Below are 25,200 nucleotides of genomic sequence, written 5' to 3' on the forward strand. Positions count from 1 at the left end.
TGACTGACAATATACATACGTACAGTAGAATAAATCGTAAACTAAGAATTCCTCATTGAACGGCCAGGTTCGATACAGAACGGCAATAAACAATATTTTAACTGGTTAATTTGTCAATAAGTCAACAGATCTGTATAACACGGCTGAATTGGCAGACACTTATTAAATAACCTCTCGATATGGTAGCGCGCTCATACAACATTTCTTGGTTGGTGTTGGGTTTTCGTTTTTCTCTTTTTAACGAATCTTCCTGATACAAGAACAGCAACCTTAACCTTATTTTAACTTAACTCGATTAAAAGTCTTATCATTAATTTATGTCTTGTTAATTAGTACTTCTGGCAAATTGATCAACAATCTGAAATATATTTACAGAAATTATCAAAATCACTAAATTCTTACATTTTGTTATTTTGTACAATAAAATTTAATGTTTATTTTTGTTAATTTTAGGCGTACGAACTGTCAACGCTGACGGGTACTCAGGTGATGCTGCTGGTAGCTTCTGAGACTGGTCACGTGTACACGTTTGCCACTAGGAAGCTGCAACCAATGATCACTTCAGAGGCGGGTAAAGCCCTAATCCAGACCTGCCTGAATTCTCCAGATCCACCAGCAGGGTCGGCCGGTGGCGATCAACGAATGTCCGCCACTGGTTTCGAGGAGACAGAACTGACCTACAACATATCGGACGAGGACTCCAAAGTAAGACAAATGGTGTACGGTTCGCCGCATACGCACTCGCACGCTCACTCGTTAGCTAGTCAGGGTCATTATTCGCATTTAGAGCAGAGCCATTTAACTTTAGGGGGCTCTCCCCAACACGGGGGCTATTCGCAGGCGTGTCCCAGCCCTTTGCCTCCGCCCCATCAGGGCTACGGGCATCCGCAACATCCGCACGCGCATATGCATTCGCATCCGCAACGATGAACCACGTTCTCGTGTTGTTTATGTATAGGATAGCAATTTTCTTTTCCAGATTTTCCTGGAATGAAATTGCACATAGAGTAAGAGTAAGCATATACGGTTGAAGAGATTGAGGAGATGAGAAATGCTTTAACAATTACTTGGATAAGCTGCAACTAAGTATATTTGTTGTTCTTAAGTGATTCGAAGTTTAAATTATTTTCTAATTTAACCACCATTCCCCACAGTACCAGATTTGATGATTCTCAGTTAAAATAAGGTTTTCATAAAAGAATTTTTTGTTGATGTTTTATTAGGAAAATTGTGATGGAAATTGCCATCAGAATAATGTTCTTCAGAATAGGCCTGTTCCACAAATTAAAAAAAATAGTTTTTATCATTAGAATCAACATAAAAATCATAAAAAAATCACCAAGTAAGAGAAGTTCCATTCTAATAGGCTGTGCTAGTCGAAACAAACAGTGCAGCTTTAAGAAGATATTTACAGAGACTTAACAAACTGGTCTGAAGCAGAATTAATAATTGTTAAGTTACCCATCCGTGAAACCATCGAGACAAAATAAGAGATAACTTTCAGAATCGAGTTAATTGATATATTTCAATTTAGCCCGGTTGATTTATTGCGACTTGTAAAAATTCCCAAGGGATCTTACAGAAAACGTATTTTCCTCGGACAGGACCGGATTCGGAGGCCGGTTTTCCAAATGCGATGGGAAACTAAATAAATCGTTGCTTCTTCGAAATGCGTGAGGTCCGCACTCTTCTGAATTATTCACTATATGTCGGTCACGGTGAATTTTTTCTTTCGGATTTGCCGATGACACGGCCTCAAAGCGAGAAACGATAATACAAAAAGGAAATATGGATGCGGCGCGATGCGCAAACATGCCCTCGATTTTTTTGTCTTTTTTTTGCATTTTTATACTTGGGACCAGTTAGTTAATGCTGACTTGTGGTTTTACTGATAATTCTTTAGTTTTTAAAATGATTATTTAATGAAAATAGTGAGATGTCGTATTATTGCACATATCATCATACAATGAAGATGTAAAGGAGATCTCTGTGGTAAAGCAACTTAAACATCCCAGCGTCAAAATGAGAGGAGAAATCGTATAACATACCAGATGGAGAGTCGTAATTACTACATCGCTTCTTAAAGCATTTTGTCAAGATGTTGGGATACATATCACCTTTATAAACCAAACGATCAACGTTCATTGTCAGCACATTGTTAACGTAGTAAAAAGAATGTTTTAGTATTATTTTGAACGTGGGTAGAAGAACATCCATCAAAGAGAGACCGGTCAGCATGCGGCAACCAAACAAACATCGTTTGCCGTCGGTACAACGATACAAGATAGTGGCGGGATGAAGGCAACGAAGCGTGAATAGGCTCTTGCCGATCGGATTGATTGCGTAAAATCGAGAATTAATCAAATTAGTGACCGCCATTTGTTTGGCGGTCCCGTGCAGAAGCCTAACTAATGAGGCACCCTACATTTCAGATACTGGGCGCGATAAAAAACGATAAAATATCCGCCCAAAAATCGGGCGGTGTATTGACAGCGCAGGAATGATTATCTCCATTAAGATCATCGCTTGATTATTCAAATTTAATGCGAAAATTATGAACGAGGGGCTGCTCGTGTAATTACAGAAGCGCCAAAAAGGTCGTTTACGTAAAGCGATTTTGATCGAAATTAACAAAACCAAGTGCTGAATAATCAGGAATTTTTCCTGATTTTTTTTATTCTTCCTTTAAGTTCATGGTGTGTACGAACTGTGGTACCAAAATGAAATGGGTGATAGCTCTTCAAAACATAACCAGTTTGAGTAATAAAGTAATATGTGTAAATCCGATTATCTAAATTGAAAAATAGTGATTCGATGCTCAGTTGTCAACTATTGTTGACTGATGTGTGGATCACTATTTTGTTAGGAAGATTAAATCAATATGGTATAAGAGGTCTGCCATTGCATTGGATTCATACTGCTATAATAATTAGAAGCAGAAAGACAAGCAACATTTCTTTGCAGACGAAATTATGTCAGATAGTTTTTTTGGGTTATTAGAATAGAAGTCAAACGACACCGAGTTTAATATTAGACCGCTTTTAGATTTTTAAATTTCTGGACAAACAATATACAAGGTATTCCACACCGTATTTTCCACAAGGTGACAGATGCAAAGATGGAATTTAGAACATCACGTATGGTTAAAAGATCTATCTCTTGATATTTGTTTCATCATATTTTAAATGAATCGGTAAGGGTTTTATAAAATTTTAAATTTTTCTAACATTTTTAGCAATTTCGTTTACATTTCTAACTTTACCAGAAACTTTTCAGACTTGCAATTGGTCTACAAAAGTCATCTGACTGTTGTAAACGTTCTGCATGGCATTTTCCTTCCTTCCTGAATCCCCTATCTAACTAAGGGAATGTGGCTTCTGCTCCTTTTATGGGGCAATTGCATGGCATTTTCACGATTTTTCGTTGAAATTTACGTTAAGAACGTTTTTCAAGCTTGCAATAGTCCACAGAGGTCACGTGACTGTTGTGGTTGTGCATGTTCTGTATGACATTTTCAACTGAAATTTGGGTTAAAAAGCGTTTTCCTAAATGTATTTGGTTTTCTAAGATCACGTGAAAGTTTTGCGTGTTTTGTATGGCAATTTTATGGTTTTTAGCTTAAATTTACATTGAGAAGTGTTTTTCAAGCTTGTCATTGGCCTTTTAAGATCACGTGACTGTTTCGTTTACATTTCTATATTATTCTTTACCTTTCAGAAGGTTTTCAAGCTTGCAATTGGTCTACAGAGGTCAAGTGACTGTTGTGCATGTTCTGTATGACATTTTCAGCTGAAATTTTTGTTAAAAAGCGTTTTTCAATCATATAATTGGTCTTCTAAGGTCACGTGACTGTTTCGTTTACATTTTTAGATTAACTTTTACCTGCCAGAGGCTTGTCAAGCTTGCAATTGGTTGACAGAGGGCACGTCACTGTTTGTTTTTTTGCAAAGCATTTTTATGGTTTTTAGCTTAAATTTACGTTAACAGGCATTTTCCAAGCTTCTAATTGGCCTTTTAAGATCACGTGACTGTTTGAAATTGGTCTACAGAAGTCTGTTACGCAGTTCTGAAAGGCATTTTGTGCATAAACTTGGGTTAAAAAGCATTTTTCAAAAAAAAAAAGGTTTAAAGCAGTTTCATCCAGTCAGTTTCGAGAATTCAGTATAAACCTTGAGCAAAGAACAACAAGTTTTATTGTTGACTAAAATATCTAATAACGTCTAATTAGAAGGTGGATTAGGGATGAGAAATGTATACAGTAAATAGAGATATAAGTTCTTAATCGGAAAAAATCGGTCCAAAAACCTAAAAATTCGAAACGATCATCAAGAGGTAAAACCTTAGGTGATATTCCAAAATTCCATCTTTTCTGCAAGTTTAGACATTTTATTATTTTGCCTCATTTAAATGATGTAAATGATTAATTGATCATTCAGGGGTTTCGGAAAAAAGGTGATTAAACATCACCGTTTGCTTCCGGCTTATGTGTTTGATCCTGTCGTTGCCATTCTTAGACAAAACTGTAAAATTTACCTTGTCGGAGTGAGTGTTTCCGTTTATTGAAAATCGAATAAAATCTCGTCGTTCAAATATGAATTGGTGGTTTTAAGTGGTTACCGCAACCGTTACAGATGTCGTTCAGATGAAGTATCCTCGTCCGATTGGGTACCGAGAGCTCTCGGTAGAATCAATAATATTGCGTGGGAAAGTCGAATTCTAAATATGTATAATTTAAAGACATTACTAACGAGAGGTAATCCATTAAACATTCTAGTGTTTTATTATAAAAACGGCACTATAAAATCGCCGCTCCGACTCTATTAATAAACGCTAATTATTTACGATAGCTCCTGTTAGCTGTGATATTAATAATGTTGATTTTTCCGTGTTTGCTTTACGCCTAGCGGTTTATCTACATGCAAGAAAGTTCTGATAATTACCGCCCGTACAATTAAAACGATGAATTATTGCATGTGAATATTCACGAGTATTAATTGATATTAAAACGAAATTGAATGCTCGATGTTTATACGAGAAAACGGCTTGTCAGCAAATTGATTGCAGATTTAATTGGGGTCTGTTACGATTCGAGTTTATTTCACATTTATGCTAAACTATGTTTATGTCTTCATTCGAAACATTTTTGAGGCGACCTTCTTTGGTTTGGTATTGCCATTAATCTTTATTAAGATCACTTAATGCAGAAACTGATAAAACTTTTGTATTTTTTACTTTATCCTCGGTTTTCAAATTTGAAACGTTTTTGTTAATTTGTGAAGAAATTCAGAAGAGAAAGAGCTGGCGAGAACGACAAAGAAATGGTAGAAAACAAAATAATTTTGAGCTAATTATTTTACAACCTAATTATCTGAAGTAACTCTTCCCGCTTTTAATAGGCACTACTAATTTTTTAATAAGAGGTTTCAGGAGATGGTCCTGTTCTTTTTAGGCACATTATCTTTTATTGTATAGGGTTCTTCTGAAAGTTTTCCGTTCACAAAAGCTCGTCATTAGTGTCGTGAAACAGCACTAAATACCTCATATATCTATCTTAATATTGGAGCGTGTCAAAATTCTCAACATAATTGTTTCGAGCGATATTAACGATACCTTCTGGTGCCGATAGCCGGGGGCCGTTCATTGTCTTCGGACAATAAGGACTATAGATCCGGGGTCCCGAAGAAATCTCGACATGTGGCATCAGTCATGTCGTATAAACCGAAGAAGTTTAATATTTTTTCTTGTCTATTGTTTTGCGCAGTCTGTTATTCCATCGGCGGCGCCATTCGAACGATTTAACAACTCGGAAAAAGTAACATTGTTCTCGTGCCGCGGCTTTTCTGAAAGTAGTTACTAAACTCTTTTTCTCATCCCCATTTTGTAATATTATTACAGATTTTTTAACATTTATATTAAAAGATTTTAACAGTTAATTAGCCGTGGTGACAGCCGTGAAAGGCGTTAAGTGGTTTAATTTTTTCGAGGAAAAGGTCCAGTATCTGTATAGCAATCTCCACAATGCGGCAATTAACTTGCGGTAGAGTAATTAGTTTTCTTCGCCTTTTTTTTTTGGAGAGTGACTAAATACAGTAATCTCCTTAGTTTACTTCATTTTGAGTTGTTTTGCCATTGCATGGCTAACAAAATTTAAGTGATGATGATGATTGAGATCTTTGTTTCCAGTTGACAATTTCTGCCCAAAAGTACCCACCAGTCCAACAGAAGAATAACAAATGATAATTGACTAAGGAGATTATGTCGTTAAGTTTTGATTTTTTTTTACTAGAGTGTTGTATATTTAATTCAATCGGTTTCGTTACAGATTGAATGGATAACACTACTTAACAAAATTTGGGTTATGTTTGGTCCCATCGACTAAAAGTGTTTTTTTTTTTTGCTTTCTTGAGTCCGAAATAGTGGGCAGCTCTCGTAAAATTGGAATAAGGTCAGGAAACTCGGAAAATAGCACTTTCTTAAGGAGGAGAAGAAATTTTCGGTGTTTTGGCCAATGTGAGCTAGAAGAGACATAAGACCTTAAAAGGAGCTAACCCAAGATTTTGGTTGGTTTGCCGACCCATTTTAAGCCAATTTTTATTTATTGTAATCATTTTTTGTGATTTTTTTAAGATAATTTAATAACATTATTTTTGACCGGGCCTGAACAAAAGGGCGGAGACCTTTCTCCTATAGACCTTTTTATAGTAAATAGAAAAAAATTGCTCGATACCAATGAGCTTGGCTAGAATAGTAAAAAAACAATACAATTTAATGAATAACACTCAGCAAATGTAAAATCTACCAAAAAATTTGCTGATTAACGCAATATTCTTAACTGATGCAGCAATTTAATATATTGTCCATAAATGTAATATTATTAGTGATTCTGTGGAACAATTTGCTTTATTTTTTATTTCTTATCTCTCCTTTTGTTGATGTAAACTAATAGTTATTGAAAATAGGCCACATAGAATTTTGTTATAGCAAAAATTCCAAAAATCGTAAAAGTTTATGTTTTTAGCTATATTTACGATAGTTTGTGACATTTTAGCGAAGTCCATTGGTGTCGAGCAATTCGTTTCTATTTAATATGGATCTTCCTTCGTTCTTTTATCGAAGCCCGATCAAAAAATAAAAATTTTAAGATACGTTAAAACAATTTCGAAAAAATCCTTCAAATGGGTAAAAATTGGCTTAAAATGGCCTGATTTAAGTAGATTATGGGTTAGGTAACCCAACCTTCTGACCGTCCTAGAACCTCACATTGACAAAAACACCGGAAATTTCTGCTCACTGCTAAAATATAACTCGAAAAGTGCGAATTTCCTGAGCTTATGCCAATTTTCCGAGAGCTATAAATGGTTGTTTCCCACTATTTAGAATCCAAGAAACACAAAAACCAAACATGACCCAAATTTTGTTACATAGTGTAATCCAAGGAAACGAAACTTTTTTAAAAACGTCAGTCATGTCAATGTCTACTTTGTCAAGTCAAGCCTCTACAACTTATTTTCTCTTCTCTTATTAGATCTTTAAACTCACTGACAAGTCATCAAAAACCAAAAAGATTTTAGTAAATTGAATCGGAGCATTTTTTCTTGCAAGAAAAATAGCCAACTGTAAAGCGACCTTAGTTTCTCATGATGTTTGATATACATTGGTAATGTTGACATAATGTAAACGAACCATTTGATTACGTTCTTTTAAATTGCCATTTTCATAATTATTGTTTGACCAGACAGTGAAAGATTATTGGAATCGTTCAACATCTCAGTGTTCACAACTATTCTCGTGATATAGAGCACACTGAAATGCTGTAGTTTATCCGTTTTAATAACAATTACCTAATTGATCAAAGTAACAACATTTTGTGAAAAACACTTAAAAACAAATGATTTAACAAATATCCCATCTGAGCAGTGTTTTAAGATGACTTTTACTGAAATAACCTGCACCCTTTATAAGAACGATTCTCACTAATCACATTTCGTTATCGATTAAGTGAAGAACCAATTAGATCAATACAACGATTCAGATGTCAACTTCTCAATTAAAAAGCGGCACCAAAAAATCAATCCTACTTTATGGCAACACCTGCCGGTACGAACGGTGCCGATTTGGCAGGTACCATATTAGTGTCATTTCGCGGTTCGGTAACTTGGGTGCAATAACAAAGTCGTCGATCCGTAAACGACTCGTCATACTGAAAATGGATTAATTGAACGCATCCACATATTTGTAAACCATCTTTTTTGGTTTCGTCTGGTTCGTTTCTTTACCACGGTGATGATGACTTTCCATTATAGATAATTCTGCCACCCGGTAATCATAATTATTGAAAAGGAACCAACCAGTGATTGTTTTAAACAACGAAACCCATAATAGCGTTATTATTAGAAGTGTTACTAATAGAAGTCACTAAATTTCAATTCTGCAAGTGCTTTTTTCAAACTATCTTCAGTCTGTCAATTCAGGAGGAATGTAATAATTTTGCTATTTATATTAAAACAAATCACATGTTATGACCATTCTGTAGATTTGACAATAATTAGGGAGTTGTAATGATGCATGATGTAAAACTCATCAGTTTAATATTCTTCATATTATGCTTGTTACCATTCGAGAAAAAAATAATCCAGAGCCAGTTTGTCATTTTAAATCGCGTATTTGTAAACGTCATTACGACCTTAAAATATTCATATTTTCATGGTATTAAAAATAAAGAACGATTAATACGTCGCCGCCACCGTAATTACCCACTTAATATTGGATACTGGTTTCGGAACCGGCCATTATTAGACAAATACTTTTCCATTATGCTCCCTTATTAAGCTACCGCGGTCTAAAGTCCTATGCAAATAGCTATTGGTTATTCCGATCTGTATCGGATTCGCATGCGGAGGCTCATTGACATTACTTCCTTTTTGCGCAAACGGAAATTGGCAAACTATGCCTCGATACTAATCGAAAAATTTATCCAACAACCATACACTCATTAAAATTTTGCCTAATATTCTAAATGTATTGTCAAAATATTCAGAGTCAAAAAAGAGCGTAGATTTTTATCTCAATTTAAAAATATACTTTTTTCTACGACTGTTTAATAATATGCTAGTTATTCACTAATTGTGAATAGGGTCATTTTGAACAGTATGTAATTCCTAAACCTTGATTTACATTGTTACGTCATCTCAATTTACTTTGATTTTTGCAGATGACAACCGATGATATTTTAATTTGTGTTGTTAATACTCACCAGAGAGAGTTGTAGAAAAAGTATAGTATTCTACTCGCATGTAATGGCTATTACTCGATGATTTAGATTTTCGTGAGTAATAGCTATTATTACATGCTCGTTGAATAATATTAGCGAAAATTGTGATATGAAAATCAGTTATATTTTATACTAATTCGTTTATAAATATCAGTTCAATTTCTGGTGCTTTTAATATGGTGGTTGAATTTTTTCTGTATAAATAACACTTTCGTAATAGTTCTAGTACAGCAAACTAAAGTACACTATCCAAGTAATCTACTAAGCGTACAAGCTCTTTAAGGTGTGTTACATTTATGCTACTTTACACCGAACCTTGTCTAGCTAATGTGTGAGAAATAGGTTTGATTACGTATAGGTAAAAAGGGCAGTTTTTCCATTCAAAGTTAAAACACATTTATTAGTCGAAATGTCACATATTCAGTGCGTATGCGATAGTCCACTTACACATAGCGACGCTTTAGTTTGTGGTGTTTTGCATGAAAATATGAGCTTGGACTGTGTGTCGTATATTTTGAAATGTCATCTGAGTGTGCTGTTTTATTTTTTAGTTTTTGTTGGTGGGAAAGTTGCGGCATTAGTTGTGTATTTTTATGTTTTTAAGTGTCCGCCTTCTGATTTTTTTTTTGCATTCATATTACAGTTATTAATATTATTGATCTCAGCTCGTACTTCAACTTCTCTGATTGGTTCTATTCTCAATAGTCCCAAGTAATAATAAAGAAAGTCAGGAGGTGGTTTTTGATCAGTTGGCCATATAAACACCAGTTACTTCTTGACAACGCATGTGCAGAGTATATAAACCGGTCATATTAGGTTTTGAAGCTTTAATTTCTGACAGGATTATGATTGATAGACGACTCGTGCTTATTTGGATAGCAGAACAGTTTAGTAACTAATATCTAGTTTTCCTACCTCTAAATCCTACTTACCGTGATGCTCTATCATACAAGTTGACGTAATCAATCGGAATGTCATCTTGAATCTGTTTCTTCCTAAAAAAAAAGTGGAACATTTTGGATTAGCAACTGAGGTTGTTTTGCTGCTTTTTTGGTGTTTATTTAAATCAAAAGGACAGTGATTGACAAGGTTTTTTATTAGACAAGAGGACAGGATCAACGACTTTTTTTTTTGTTTCATATACCAGCATTCATTCTGACACTAAATCACGTGATATCATTACCATTTGCAAACAGAATAATCATGTGATTCTGACCAATCTTCTGTTGTTTGATATTATTTCAAAGGCATTCTGTGTGAAAACTTATTTTTTCTACGTTGTTACCGTACTCAAAAAATGGTAAAAACCTTAGATATGATATTACCACATCGTAGAAGAGATAAAGTGACAACAGTAAATCGTCATTTATTTTCAATTATCTCATGAAATTAATTTGACAAGAATAACACCAATAATTTTTTTAAAAATGGCAATGATATCACGTGTATAAGTGTTTTAAAAGAGAATTACTTTATGCAAACTTTTAACTTTTTATTATATGTATGTATATTTTCTCCTCTGTCTAAATGCAACCAACCTTCTATTTCTTACGGTTTTTATAGCACCCTGTACACAATATTCAACAATTTTTTTTTTGCTTTTGTCAATCCACTGATTGTTTTTGTTTTTGATATCCTTATAAGGTGGCAAAAATCCTTCTTGGTTATTTCCATAATTTTGCATGCAAGTTTGGTCAATTTATAACAAAAAGCAGTTTTCTAGTTTTAATAAAAATTAATTATGGCGTCTAAGTAAATATTGCGCAAAGAATAAACAAATATAATAGGCATTGACCCTGATAGAGGCAAGGATATTGCGATTTTAAACGGGTTCGACCCACGCTGAAGAAATTATGTAGGAAGACCGTAGGATACATTTCAGTTACCTTATGACTTCATTTGTCATTCTTAATGACCATATAAAGAGATTGTTCGTGGAAGTATCGCGCAGCCCGGTTATACATGGAAAAATTGCCTAAAACGGTCACTTTTCCACTACTCAATTCTAATAGAGTGTATCAGTTTACTAAACGGTAGGATTGCCAAGTAGTACCAACTGTTGTAGACGTTATGATGACGGTGGGAAAATAGCACTGATGGGAAGACGTTTCGTTATGGGTTTTGTCAAAGTCCAACAAGATGTCTTCCGGACTAATTTTTGTATTATCTATAATCTTCACGGGTTCATAATGTATCGAATATCGTTTTTTTTAAATCGTAATTTACATATGTTGTTGCGCAGCGATCGAAAAATATGCAAGTAATTAACATAATCAAAACCGTGATACGCATCTAACTGAAACCTATTTTACAACAGGAAAAAAATTAATCTTTTAAATTCGGATAGATGAGACGGTTCTGTCAGTAATTAAAAACCTACCGCGCGATGATTAACGGGAAATTGGATGGTTTTTGAGGACAAACAACATCGACGACAGCTAAAAAAAACCTCAAGTGTTTGTAAGTGGGAATTTCTTCGGATTATTGACAGCCAGAAGTTATGAAAAAATCCGATTTCCTAATAAGGGCAAAGGTATTGGAGTTTACTATATTGACCGGTGATAATAACCCAGTCAATTTAAAATTCCTTTACACCTAATAGAAATCGCTCTGTTATTTTATTAGCCTTTGTTGAGATTTATGAAGGTGCATCGTTTAGAGAAGGTCAGTCATCAATCTGCATTCTTCAGGTGTTTATAAGGGTCTCAGAAGGAGACTTACATGTAAGCAGAAAGCTCCTTTCAGTATGCGGAAATGATTCGTTTAGGATACTCAGGGTGTCAGAATTTAAATTATTGTTTGTGTTTAGAGCAAGCGATATTATTCTAACAATGTTGGTTTAGATGATTACAAATTCAATCTTGACAGTTTTAGTTTAGTAAACTATTATATCATATTTCATTCTCTATCCCTAAGGAAAGTTAGGAATTTTTTGTTGTTTGCTTAGGTTTTGGTGCCAGTTACCAACAACTCAAAAAACATCTTTACGTGCATAAATACAACTTTTTATTTAGATAAAAAGCAGTGAAAGGTTTGCTGATTTGTTTACGTCCGCTAGATTTTCTTGTCGATCAATTTCCTAATTTACCTCAACAAACGGAAATTGACAAAAAACAAATTCACATCTTTCGTTGATAGTGCGTGGTTTGAGGACAGCTTATCTAATTAACTGTAGCATTTTTATTAAGACATCCGCTAAGGTTTTCTTGGGAATTTATGAGGATATCTTATGGTACTCAAAGAAGTTTTGTGTTCTTGCTAAACTATATTTTCAAATCATGGACTACGTTTATATCGTATAACCTTAATCCGATTATTGAAGCGGATAGAACAATCATAAGTTGAATCCCATTTTATTCGTATTTAGCTTTATTTGGATTGGTCAATCGATATAGACAAGCCGATAGAATCAATAGAACTGACATGTTATTTTGTCGCAGTCAGAAAATAAGTCGTTTCTAAAGAAAAAACAAAAACCAGGAGTTGTTTTTGCGATTACTTCATTCACTTGTCTTTGTTAACGTCAGTTGTCAAATGCCAGATTATTCAATCCTGTATATCAGTGGCGTATTAATTGGATTCAGTGTTTCAATCCTGTTAATCGACTAGTCAATCCAAATCCTTAATCTGCGTTGTTTATATCGAGGATTTTATGGCGGTTTACTTGATCAGATTGAATAAGCTATAAACGAAGTCATGGATCAGCAATTTTAGACTCATATTTAAATTCATATAATCAACATTATGTAATGTTAGTGAAGAACTTATCACTTCTATCAATGAGATACTTGTATTAATGCATGTTTAACCTTTTTCGAACCATTAACAGACACTCTTCCTTAGTTGAAAATGCATATTTTTATGTTCTGATCTCGAGTTTATTAAATAGGACCGTAGATAAACAAATAGCTGCTCTCTTTGATATATTGGATTGTATGGTGGGGTGAGAAAAGAAAAACAATCAAACTCAATGTTTGTTAAACACAAATGCAAAACTCAAAAGTGTCATCAATCAGATTTTTCATCTACTCATCAATAATACTGCAAGAATATTTCTTAATATGACCGTCATTTATCCACAATTGGTTTTGCTAAATAACCCTAGCTAATTTAACCTTCGGGTTGCCATTTTGAACACGGTGCCATGGTGTAGTACTACTGTACTACTTCAAGCGAAACTAGTACTATTTAATCGCTTCCGTTGGAATATTCAATGCTTCTCGAAGAACCTAAATATCTCTATTTTACATAGCTGACTAAACGGCTTTAATAATAGTAAAAATAGTTTAAGATGGGTTTTTCTTTAGGGGCTTGTAATATTGCCGACATCGATCGTCTAGTCCGTTTTAGATAGATTTTTATAACTTGATTGTTGTTTATATGCGGAGTTCAAAATGGAATTTATTTTGTTTTTAACAATTTTAAGAGTAGGTAAAAGTAAGATTAGGTTGTATTATATTGTCCAGATTGGTATTAGGTAATTTGTTTTGACATATTCCGGGGTTTACTAAACTCTCGCTCGACAGAGTAAGTAGTAACTAAGTAGGCAGTTTTTGTATATTTTTGTGATCCAATCACTTTCCAATAGACTGTGCGTGCCTTATAAACCATTTTGTACATAATTAATTTTATTTAAAGCATGTTTTTCCTGACAATATTTATATCAATTGTTATTTATTCTAGTTTGTTATTTTTGTTAAGTAATATTATAACTGTAAATCAGTCCGAGTAAAGTCCGGACGTAAATATAAAAGTAAGATTTTTCATATTATATCTTTTATAAAAATGTATATTTTATATAAATGTAATTGTACGGCAGCTGTGCGTGGCACTGCAGAGTGTTTGTATAAGTTTAGAATGACATGTTCCCCGAATGTGATAATAAACATGTTTTAAATGTAAACTCTTGCAATTTTATCGAGCGATTATCATATTGTTTTAGATATTTTCAATTATGTCACGCATAAGAATACGGCCGGCCGGGTTGTCTTTGCTCAAACGTTCGAGTTCTCACGATTCCGACATTCATTAGAAGTCGTTTTATAAATATGTGCATACATCAAAAGAGGGAGATACGTATGTAGAACCGGACCGGACGGTATGCATTTCTTTGTATTTTCTTAAAAACCGCCAACGGTTTGACGCGTCTACGTTTTTTAGCTTGGCACAACAAAAAAAAATACCACGTGCATTCACGTCTTGTAAATTCAATTAAAACACATTTTTCAAATACAAGCAAGTTTATTTTAATGTTTTATACATAATTTTATAAACACCTACAGTTCTAAAATAAAGCTTTTTTCAGCATTTTTTTTTCAACTTTACAATAATGTCATTTATAATTCTATACATTAAAACTAATCAACTATAAAGTAAGACGTTTCCAATTCTCTAATTCACTGTTTTTATATCGTAAATATTAATAATAATACTAATATAACTTACAGGGATGAGGCAACTCTGGTCTACGGTCAGTCCACATGTGTAGCACAGTGGGTAGTTTGTGATTGGTCAAAAAAAGCAGCTTTCAGCTTGCTGCTTTTTCTTGACCAATCACAAACGACAACCAGTGCTGTGTTTTATGCAAATGTTGCACATATGGACTTACCTTAGAATAGCACTAAACATGTTTCAAATCGCGATATTACCTGTTTTTCTTTATTTACGAAACACTTTTTGAATTATGCACTGTCAGAACTAACGTTGATGATGAAACAGTTAATTTCAATGGAGAAGTCTTTGACGAACAAAAATCTCTTATTGCAACTGCAACTCATTCAATTTGCAAGACTTTACTGTGCTCGTCAGGGTGACTAAAATACCATACTAACTTTCATAGAAATGGTACGAAATACAGGGTTGATCAAATAATAGTTTTGACAGAAATAACAAGACAAACAGGTTGTTCAAATCAGAAATTTTTATCAATTAACCGACGTTCCACTTCTATTCCACTCAATAGGTACATACTATTTTAAACACCCTGTATAGCCTACTGAAAGTCGATGCTTATTGAACACAGCCACATTGCAAGGACTTATCTCAGAAGCAATTTCAAAGATTATTATTATTACATAATTTTAGAAAAGAGTTTAATAAGGGGATATAATTTGACATATTTTTTGTTTTGCTACTAAGCTATTTTGGGAAAATATACCACTGCCTTAAGCTTAGTTAGGTTAACCTAAAAAACCTGAGTTAATAAACCTCAGCTCAGTTAAAAGTAGTGTGAAATTCTATTTTTCCAAAAACCTTTTTTAGTGAGACGGCATTCCCAACCAGCAACACAAAATGAGTACCAAGCAAATTCAAAAATTTTAAAGTTTTCCTACCATTCCATAGTGGTTTAAAAAGTCACTGTATCAATTTTCCAGTTTCAAAAAAAAAATAATAAAAAACTCACCCTGTAGGAGAATTTTTGCTGGATTGTAAAGCTGTATTTTCTGTTTTAACTAAAAACAAGAAAATAAAATTGGTTTTGTCTGTCAGACAGTGAACATTAATAATTAACTAATTTACATAAAAAATATCATTTATATTTCAAAGTGCAGATTTGTTGTTTTTTTATTAAATTTTTAGCTCTATAAATGAAATTATAATATTTAGTTTTAAAAATGCAATTTTCACAATTTTCATTTTAGTGCACTTCAGCTTTGTACATTTTTACTCGAAAAACTTGCAGAAAAAAAACAACAACTTAAGAAAAAGGTGTTGTAAACTATTTTTTTCCACAAAAAATACTCCAGTTCTTGTTAACTCTCAAAACATTCTAAATTTCATACAAGAAATCATAGTTTTGAATAAATTTTTTATCCTGATTTACATTTTTTTAGTATTTACTTATAATTTGTTTTTGTACTAACTATTGACCTAGTGTTACTCTACCATGTTGGAGCTTTATTTCAAGAAATTTAAAAATGACAAGAAAAATTGACGTTTAACTCAAATTATACAGAGTGTATCAAAATTTAACAGAAAGTTGCTGAAATTCTTGATAAAAGAGAGAATCTTCAACTAGTATTCCCAGAAACATGTGAATTGGCATTGGTCGCATAAAACAGACATTGGCTAATAGTCAGGAAATGTTACTGTCACGTTATCATTCAACCAATTATATCCGACGTTTCATTGATTTTCTGTTGAAAACCAGTTAGAGATTGTCTCTGCGAACCTAGAAACAGGTTAAATTTGTTTCTTTTTGAAAAAGGGATGTCAATATGGTTAATTGCAAAATTAATTCAAACCTAAACACTGTATAGTACTTCATGTTGTTTTGGAGGTCCTTTCTTTTGTATTATTGCCTACGGATTTACGGGTAATATTGTTGGTAGTTGTTTATGAAATAAAATGGAAAGAGGAGTGGTAATAATGTGTACAAAGTGGAAAATACTACAATCAAGACCCTATTTGACATAACATTCTTACGCATATTCGTCATGTATATCATCTACATCTTATCTTTACAAAAAATTACTAAAAAAATTAAGTTATACTCTTACCTGTCTTTTTCTCCAGTTACTGCGGGATAATACATTAAACCTTTTCTTAAATCTAACTAAACAATTTCTAGATAATATGGCACAATTACACAAACTAATATCTAAATTCTTAAATACACTTTTTCTGGAAGAATAAAGCGTTTTGTAAATCATAAATCAAGCTACATTGTGTTTTTTGGAGATGGTTAAGTTTGTAGAAATACTGATTCATGTTTAATTCCGAATAAAAACTCTTATAACTAAATATTGTGTGGTATAAAGGCAATGTTTCTCTGTCGGGACCATCCTCAGTCAATCCGCCAGTTTTAAGTTTGAACCTGGAACAAAAAAAAACAAGTATTGGAAAACAGTTTTTTTTTTAATTACATCCAGAGCATTTAAGGAGGCACATAAATATTAATGGCAGTAATTAATTCTTCAATGACGAAGTATTTTTTAAATTCAATTTGCTGTTGTTCCGCCCACTTACTAATGGAGGGTTATTATTAAGTTAGTTACAGGTTGAACGAGTGAGAATCGACTGTTCGGTATTTAATTAATATCCGGATTATTATTAAGTAGTTTTAACAGGGACTTGTATTTGCATCAACTTTTTAAAGTATTTTTCCGCTTGCCAGTCAATAAAATTGTAATAAAACACACACATTGTGGATGAAGGCGTTGAATATTAATGTTGTTTGTCAATGTTCAGATTTCTCAATTTGTCACTTATTAACGATTCGCCCACTCTTGTGTACACTCACAATTTTAAAAAGAAAAATATTTTATTTTCTGATGTTTAGGGGAACTTAGTGCTCAAATGGTATCAATATGTACACACGCACACCCCTTTATAGTGATTCTGCCCGCCGCCATGTTTAATTATAATTTTATTCCGGTTACATATGTTATACATACGAGTTGTAGGTAGACATAAAGTGGGTGCCACCTAATCAACGATCGCATTATGTAAATCGACTGAATTATGTTTATTGCTAAATTCTGCCTCTGCGGGTTGAGAAACTCATTTTCTCGTCGATCATTATATGCCCGTTGGTTAATTAGATTGGATTCGATTACCAATAAAGTTGAAAGATTGATGGAAACGATTAAAGATTTAAAATTTATTGAAAGATTGCACTGGAAGTCAGTTCTGAGATCTACACTGAGCATACGTGTGGAACTGGAAAATAAAAACGAGTTTGTTTATTATTAAAGTAATATTTTTAGTATAATTGCTCAATCCAACTCAATGGAAAATTTAATTATGAATAATGCTTCTATAAAGCAGTATAATAAGACAACTTATGGTAATTGACATTTATATAATTTACCAACAAAAACATTAGACTATAAAAAAAATAATTGAAATTCTCTTGAACTTGAAATTTGAGAACATTTTTTCAGTTAAGTTATGTATATTTTTTGGTAAACTGGATTTCTGTTAAACTTAAATTTTGTCTAGTTTTATTGTTAAAATATAGTTTTCCAGCAAATTAAGTACTAGTACAGTCTGAATCAAAATAAGTTGGTTAAAGGTTTGTTTTAGTGTTTGTTAAAACGTTACTATCTTTTGTAAACACAAAAAAAAAACAATAAAAATTAGATAATAAAGGTTAAATATATTTTTGTAAGATTATTGAAAAAAGTTCCTGATTAAACAAAATGACCTACGGCAGCGAATTAATGACGTTTAATAAAAATCACTTTAAGTGAAAGCAAAAACACACAGTCGATAAACACAAAATTCTAGAATCACTTTAGTTGTTTGACAATTAAAACAATTATTTAGTTAATAAGTACTATAAGAAAAAATTTTACTTGAATATTAAAAATTGCCTCTAGATTTCTTAATTTTTTTTTATAAAGGAATTATAATTCTTCCATGCTTTTGAATATTTTGAAACATAACAAAAAATATACCTTAACTAGTTTGGCATAAATTGTGTGTATTTCTTTTTAAATCCTTGCAAGAAAAAAAAAATATTTAAAGATATTAGAAGCAAAGAGAGAAAAATTTGAAATTCCAAATTGAAAATACAATTTTCAGGACACAACGAGCAATTAAACTAAAAAAGCACAAACCAAAAACTGAATTGGTATTAAATAGACAAACAAACATTTATTTACTTTTTTTTAAAATGGTACTCAAACTATTTTGCTTCTCGTTAGAAAGCCTAGATTTTTAATATCACTTAGATCAAACTAATTATTTATGCTCTTAACTACGAAATTGGAGAGTTTCAGGACTGAATACTGTTACAAAGTCTTAAAATAGTGAAATTAAAAACAAGAGTTTCAGTAAAATTTCAGGGCTAAAACTAGTCAAAGTGTTAAATGCTTTTTAAATGGAGACTACAACAGTCAATTAGGTCAGGAACCTTTTAGCTGTTTTAGTATGAACTCGATCCAATTTTTGTATTAATATTTTCTCTTTTTCAGTTAAATCAAAATAATAATAGTACGTATATTGTATGACAATATAATCATCTGTCAGATGCTAAATATCACAGGAAGAAAAAAAAAATTGACAATATTTTAATAACCGGAAAAAGCAATTTTGCACAAACTAGATTAATTGTATTGGCAAATTTAAATTTAAGCAACATTTCGGACCTAATTAATTATTGAATCCAAAACCTAGAATTATGTTATTCAGGCTGTCTTCTAGGATCTAGAATAACTGGAAAATCAAAAAGTATTAATTTAGCATTTTCAGTGCAAATTTGCTTGCAGTTGAAATTTTGGACCTAAACTAAATCTAGAACAGTCATCTAGACCCTTAATAACTGACCTGACTGATGAGAGCTGTAAATATAAAACAATTAATAAATTAATAGCAAGCAAACTTAAAATGATTTAAAAATTATCTTCTTCTCTTTATTCATTGTCATTTTTGTTATTCAAATTTCTGATTAGGATTGTGTAAATAACTATAAGATCTGAGAAATAGTTACAACTTGTACATTCTCAAAACTGTATGTAAATTTAATCCTAATTTCTGATAACAAACAATAAATAAATTAATCAAACTTTCGTTACATTCTTCTTGTTGAACAATATTAGTCTCATTTTCTGTGATTTATCTCAAAATAAACAGACAATCAAAATAAACAGACCAACTAATTTAACAACTTTCATGTAAATAAACAAAGAATAAAATAATCATAAAAATTCTAGACCGGCGCCCGGCTGTTAATTATAATTTTAGATGCGTTTCAATCATTGGTTTATCGTTTTCTTATGGACCTATTAGTGCTGACGATTTGTTTGCAATATACATAAGTATATTTCCCAGTATCCACGCATTTGTTGTCTCTCGTTTACACAACTCACTTGAAACGTCATCATAACAAACCGAGTGTAACTTGCAACAAACTCGACTAAATTATTAAATAAATTACCGCTTGCTCCGGTTTATCTGACGAAATCGTATGACGTGTCCTGCAAGAAGTGATCTTTTTCAGTTGCATAAGGAATTTTTGTTGCATTTTCAGTTGATTTGGCCGCCGTTATGCGCATATTTTGCATGATTTACGTAAATAACGAAACACCGGGAATATGTCTGTTTATCGCAATGCTGCAAACACACTTTAATCCATTTTATAAAGTTACTGATTGCCTATAGATTAGTGCGATAATGTTATTATTTTTAGTTGTAAGTGCGGTGCTTCATTCCATTATTAGTTAATTCAAAAATGTTTAGTTGTAAGGTAACTTGTGATATAACTTGATTAATAATGTAATATTAAAGTGTAAGAAATGCTATTAATTGTTGATTGATTGTTAACATATCACTAAAATTTATTTTTTTTTTGCAATAAAATGATCAAATTTATGTTTTAATTTTTTTATGAATGTAGATGAATTACACAATTTAGAACTAAAAATGTCCCGATTTATTCTTTAAGACACTTGTGTCCGAAAAACTTGTTGCTATTACTTCCTAAGAGGAAGTCCATGACTACTGTCCATTAACATTCCAAGGTGTAAAATTTAATGTTTTTTTCTTATGATCTTATCTAAAACACAGTTTGATAGCACAATCACCACTAATAGTCAAAATACTAAACAGTAGACCTTTGATTAGGGTTAGAATTTAGAGAATTATTTTGTAAATTAAAAGCTGGTCATTAGCTGCAAAATAATTGAAACCGTAAAGGTAGACTTTATTTAATCCTGAATCAGTAAATTTGTATTTAAAGTGTATAAAGTGAGTCAACGAAAGACTAATGAAGAATCTCATTAATTTGATTCGAAAAATACACAAAAGTATTAAATACAAAAAAAATCTCAATTTCCAATCCCAATTTTTTCCCAAGAACCTACCCACATTAATTCTAACTATACAGTATGGTTCATAAAGGCGTGGCAGATAAAATATTTATTTATTTTTTATATGCATACTTTATAAAAGTTTAAATGTTACGTAAAAGCTTTCAGAAAAAATAATAATGCACAGGGAGTTTAGGTATATGACTGAATGTATTAGAATTTTTAGAAAAGTAGGGAGATTTATTTAAAAAATCTACTAATTTTTTGTTTGCCTCTTTATGAATCAATTTTGAGGTAATAAACTTTACTCTATCGTTGACTCATCTTGATCAGTGGTAAAAAAATTACATTACAGTCCAATAAATAATAGCCAATTGGATTATGAAGTTAGTTGTTTTGGATACACTTGTATTGAAAATCCCACTTTAAAATTAAATTAATAGAAAAAAAAGTGTGTTTCTTACGCCTTGCCAATACCCCAAAAAAAACATTCTACTTTCACCTCAAATTTGTGTTTTATGTTAATTTTAATAGGTGATTGTACTGACAGGTCAAAGAGTTTGTATTATTTTTTTGTGAAATTGATTACTTAATAGGGGCGGTTGGTTTCTTAAATGGAATTCACTGCAGCTAAGTGTCAATTAGTTACTAAGTATAGTGTTGTGCAACCAAAATAACGTAAACAGTTGGTACTCTGATGATATCACCACTTATCACCACCACCACTAATAAACAAGAGGGAATTATGCACATACCCTAGATTCCTAATCGGCCGTGACGATCTCTTTGACCCGCAGCTCTAGCCGCCCGGAGACGCTTTTCGACAATATCAACGCTGCTCGCTGTGACCGACTTCTTCGACGGAGACGCGGGGGGGCACAGGTCTGGTCGCACCTGTTCACATTCAGCATCCCTGTACCCGGTGAACGCCAATTTAGGACGTCGCCACCAGGTTCCATGGTTGCTTTTCTCCATTGTCTACCATTTGGGGGAGAGCCAACCCCTGAGGACGTCCCGAACCCGTACAAATCGGGGATTTCCTAGACCAGATGTGCTGAAGACGAGGTCAAGCGCCGGCCGGTCGAGTCGCGGCCCCAACTGAAATTGATGGAAACGAGGCGTGACGTAACTGTGGTTGGGATTTTTGGGGTTCTTCTCCAGGTTTTAGAAGAAGGGTTCCTGTTCGATCAACATACGTCAGATGGTACTATCGTCACGTTTGTTGACCGAAGCTTTTGAGGATGTTTGATCGCGAGATGATGAACGGAAAGATTATTTTCGCGCTTCTCCTTTCTCAAACAATCGACGATTAAGTAGCTATTAAGTTCTTCGTATTTGATTAGAGTCTTTCTCAGGCTATAATGTTTGTGAATTGGTTGTCTCGAGTACTTAGCAGATGGATTGTATAGTAAAATGCTAATGCAGCTTTTAAAAACTTAATATAAATGAATTATACGAAACAACTCATCTTTTAATGTGACCTTTTGCTTCTCAAAGACAAACTTGTAGTTTTTGATAATTGCTTTGAAAAGGTTACAATTTAGAATAACTTGGTAATATAAAGTTACACGTCAATAATCTAAAATTAAGAGAAACACAGATATTAGATTTGTCTTGGTTTAGTGAAACTTTAAAGATTTAAAATTGCCTATTTTGGGGTAGTGGAATAGATTTTGTTTTATGCACGATAAAATTGTATTATACTCGCAGTTTTATAGCTCGATGGAAGTATTCTTGGTATCTTGATGTTACAAAATTAAATTTTAGTTTCAGTCAGGATTACAAAGTACGCAGATCAATCTATTAACCACACATTTCTTGGCCTATCATTACAATATTTGCTATGCATTACGTATAAGTTTTATAATACTGAGAATAGAAAATTTGTTAAGTTATGTCTCCCAACCTAAACTCAACTTTAGTAAAAATTTTGAAAATACTGAGTGTTTTACTATGGGTGATTATTGTATAAAAAGCTATTGAGTTCATTTAATTTTAAAGATGTTAATTATTTCAAATATAAGTAACTAATTTACTTTAGGAAAAGTACAGGAATATGCACTGTCAAACAGCAATAATTACAAATAAGTACACATTTATAATACTACAATAAATATGTAGCATTAAACGATTTGACTTTACAGTAAAACAAAGCGTCGGACAAAATAACTACAAGTTCGTTTTTACTTCTCTTATAATGCCAAATATAGAATACTATTTATAAAAAATGAAATAATGCACATTGTCAAAAACGACACAAAAATGTCACAAAAAACTAATTTTCTGAATTGAGTGACAAATAACTTACTATACAGGATGTTTTTACTATAGTTTGCTATATTTACTATATTCAAAAAATGCTTTGTTAAAGAAATTTTAATTTTCTTAAAGATTGAAAATTTTTATTCGATTTAAAAACACTTTTTTGTATCGATAATTTCTTCCGCATCTGTAACCGTTTTCAAGCAAATTGCATTTTTAATTTCAGAAAAAACATCTCAATTTCATAAGGCAGTAATGCACATTGGTAATGCAATTGGGGTGTTTTTTTCTGGTAAATTTCGAATATTCTCGAAAACTGTGACAGGTACGAAAAAAATTAGAGAGACAAGAAAGTCTCTAAATTGAACAAGATATTTAAATATTTTATCAAAAATCTCGTTTGGGGCACCAGAAAAAAAGTTTGTGGAAGAAGAAAGGAAGCCCAAACACCAAAAAATAATACCTTGTAAAGTTTTGCAGAAAGTTGGCTTGTCCAATGGGATGTAGGGTATAATAATATACATATAGTCCAAATTTGAGCTAAATATCTCAAAAACTGTATAAGATCTATGAGAAAAAACAAAAAAAATTAACACCCTGTATTTCTTTAACCAAGCATTTTTGGAATATAACAAACTATAGTTACTTTTAGACGTAGAATACGCGGTTTAAGTTTGCGTATTAAAACCTGAAACATCCTGTATATTGAGTTTGTTTGAGTTGCTTGTTTTTATTACAACTTTTTTGAAATATATCCAACACATACTTTACCATCCATTAATTTGGATTGCTTTATTTAACTTAACACCCTGTGATGAAGAATCATCTTTGGCTCATAGTTTATAGGGAACATTAGAGTTATTTAAGTAACTCCATGGTGGTAAAACTGGTGTCTCTACTAAATTTTAAATAAAAACAGGAAAATTTGAAACTGATAGAAAATATAATCAAAATGATTGACAACAAACTTTTCGAATTCTTTTGGAAAAACCAGATATACTAAATAAGAACGTTAAAAATGTATTTAGTTTTATTTTCCAGCAAGAAGCTTATATTTAATTATTTTAAGATGCTACATGTTAAAATATTTTGTAGTTCTAGCTTTGCGGACCTGTAGTTATAGAGTATGGGCGTCGGAATGATTTATGATCAAATTTGTCTTTATCAAGCCATTCACTGATATAGGAGAAGGAGACTTATTTGGTTGATTAACTTATCTCAAATCTTTAAAAAATACATTTTGAGTGGTTAGCTAAATGATTTATGGATAATTGACAATATTGATTACCGGCGGAAAGTGATTAAAATCGATATAGAGGGCTATTTTTAGTAGATCTGGTAAATATGCTAGTATTAGAAAACACAATTACTTCTAAGTAAAAAGGGCATAAACCCGAAAAAAAAATTGTTAAATAAAACGTTTTATGCTAATACCTAAATTGACTTAGAAGAGGTCCCAATATTAACATTACTTTCTATTGATTCTGGATTCTAACAAAACTGGTCTGCCATATATTTTTAACTCTTTATTTCTGGTAGAACTAAACTCAAAACATCCCAAATAAAAAAAGGGTTTGTTACTAATACTTTTTTCTAATACGATCATGAAATTTTCAATTTTTTTTTAATACAAATAAAACCCGGATGACCAAACAAAATAAAAATAAAAAACTCACCGTATTGGTACTGGAACACCAAATCGATCTTCGACATCGAGACACCCAAGAACGCACCCAACATACTCGAAGAACTGGCGAGGTGCACCGGGTACCGTCGTCTGCTTAACTTGGACTAGCGTCGATGGCGGCGCTGCCGTCGCCGCGGCAGTACCCGCCCCCGGACTACCGTAGATGGTACTGGGGCGCCCCGTATATGGCAAACCTATTGTTAGGGCTACCGGGCTTTGCCGGGCCC

At 32.5% G+C, this 25,200-nt stretch overlaps 1 protein-coding gene and 1 long non-coding RNA gene across 4 annotated transcripts in view; one reads left to right on the forward strand and one right to left on the reverse strand.

Moving 5' to 3' along the window:
• bs (serum response factor blistered) overlaps nucleotides 1–25,200 on the forward strand; it is a 50,415-nt gene that overhangs the window by 12,215 nt on the left and 13,000 nt on the right. For all 3 annotated transcript variants that reach the window (XM_081983013.1, XM_081983014.1, XM_081983015.1), the window contains exon 2: nucleotides 454–705. In XM_081983013.1, coding sequence (XP_081839139.1) covers nucleotides 454–705 — 252 coding nt within the window. The remainder of the gene's footprint in view (nucleotides 1–453; nucleotides 706–25,200) is intronic.
• LOC145731302 (uncharacterized) lies at nucleotides 14,493–25,120 on the reverse strand. Its single transcript, XR_014178787.1, has 3 exons — nucleotides 24,963–25,120; nucleotides 21,780–22,122; nucleotides 14,493–17,087 (listed from the first exon to the last, which is right to left on the reverse strand). It is a non-coding gene; the product is annotated as an uncharacterized LOC145731302 (long non-coding RNA).

This window comes from Ips typographus, linkage group LG6 (genome assembly GCF_016097725.1).
Source record: "Ips typographus isolate SLU linkage group LG6, UJ_Ityp_2.0, whole genome shotgun sequence".
NCBI lineage: Eukaryota > Metazoa > Arthropoda > Insecta > Coleoptera > Curculionidae > Ips > Ips typographus.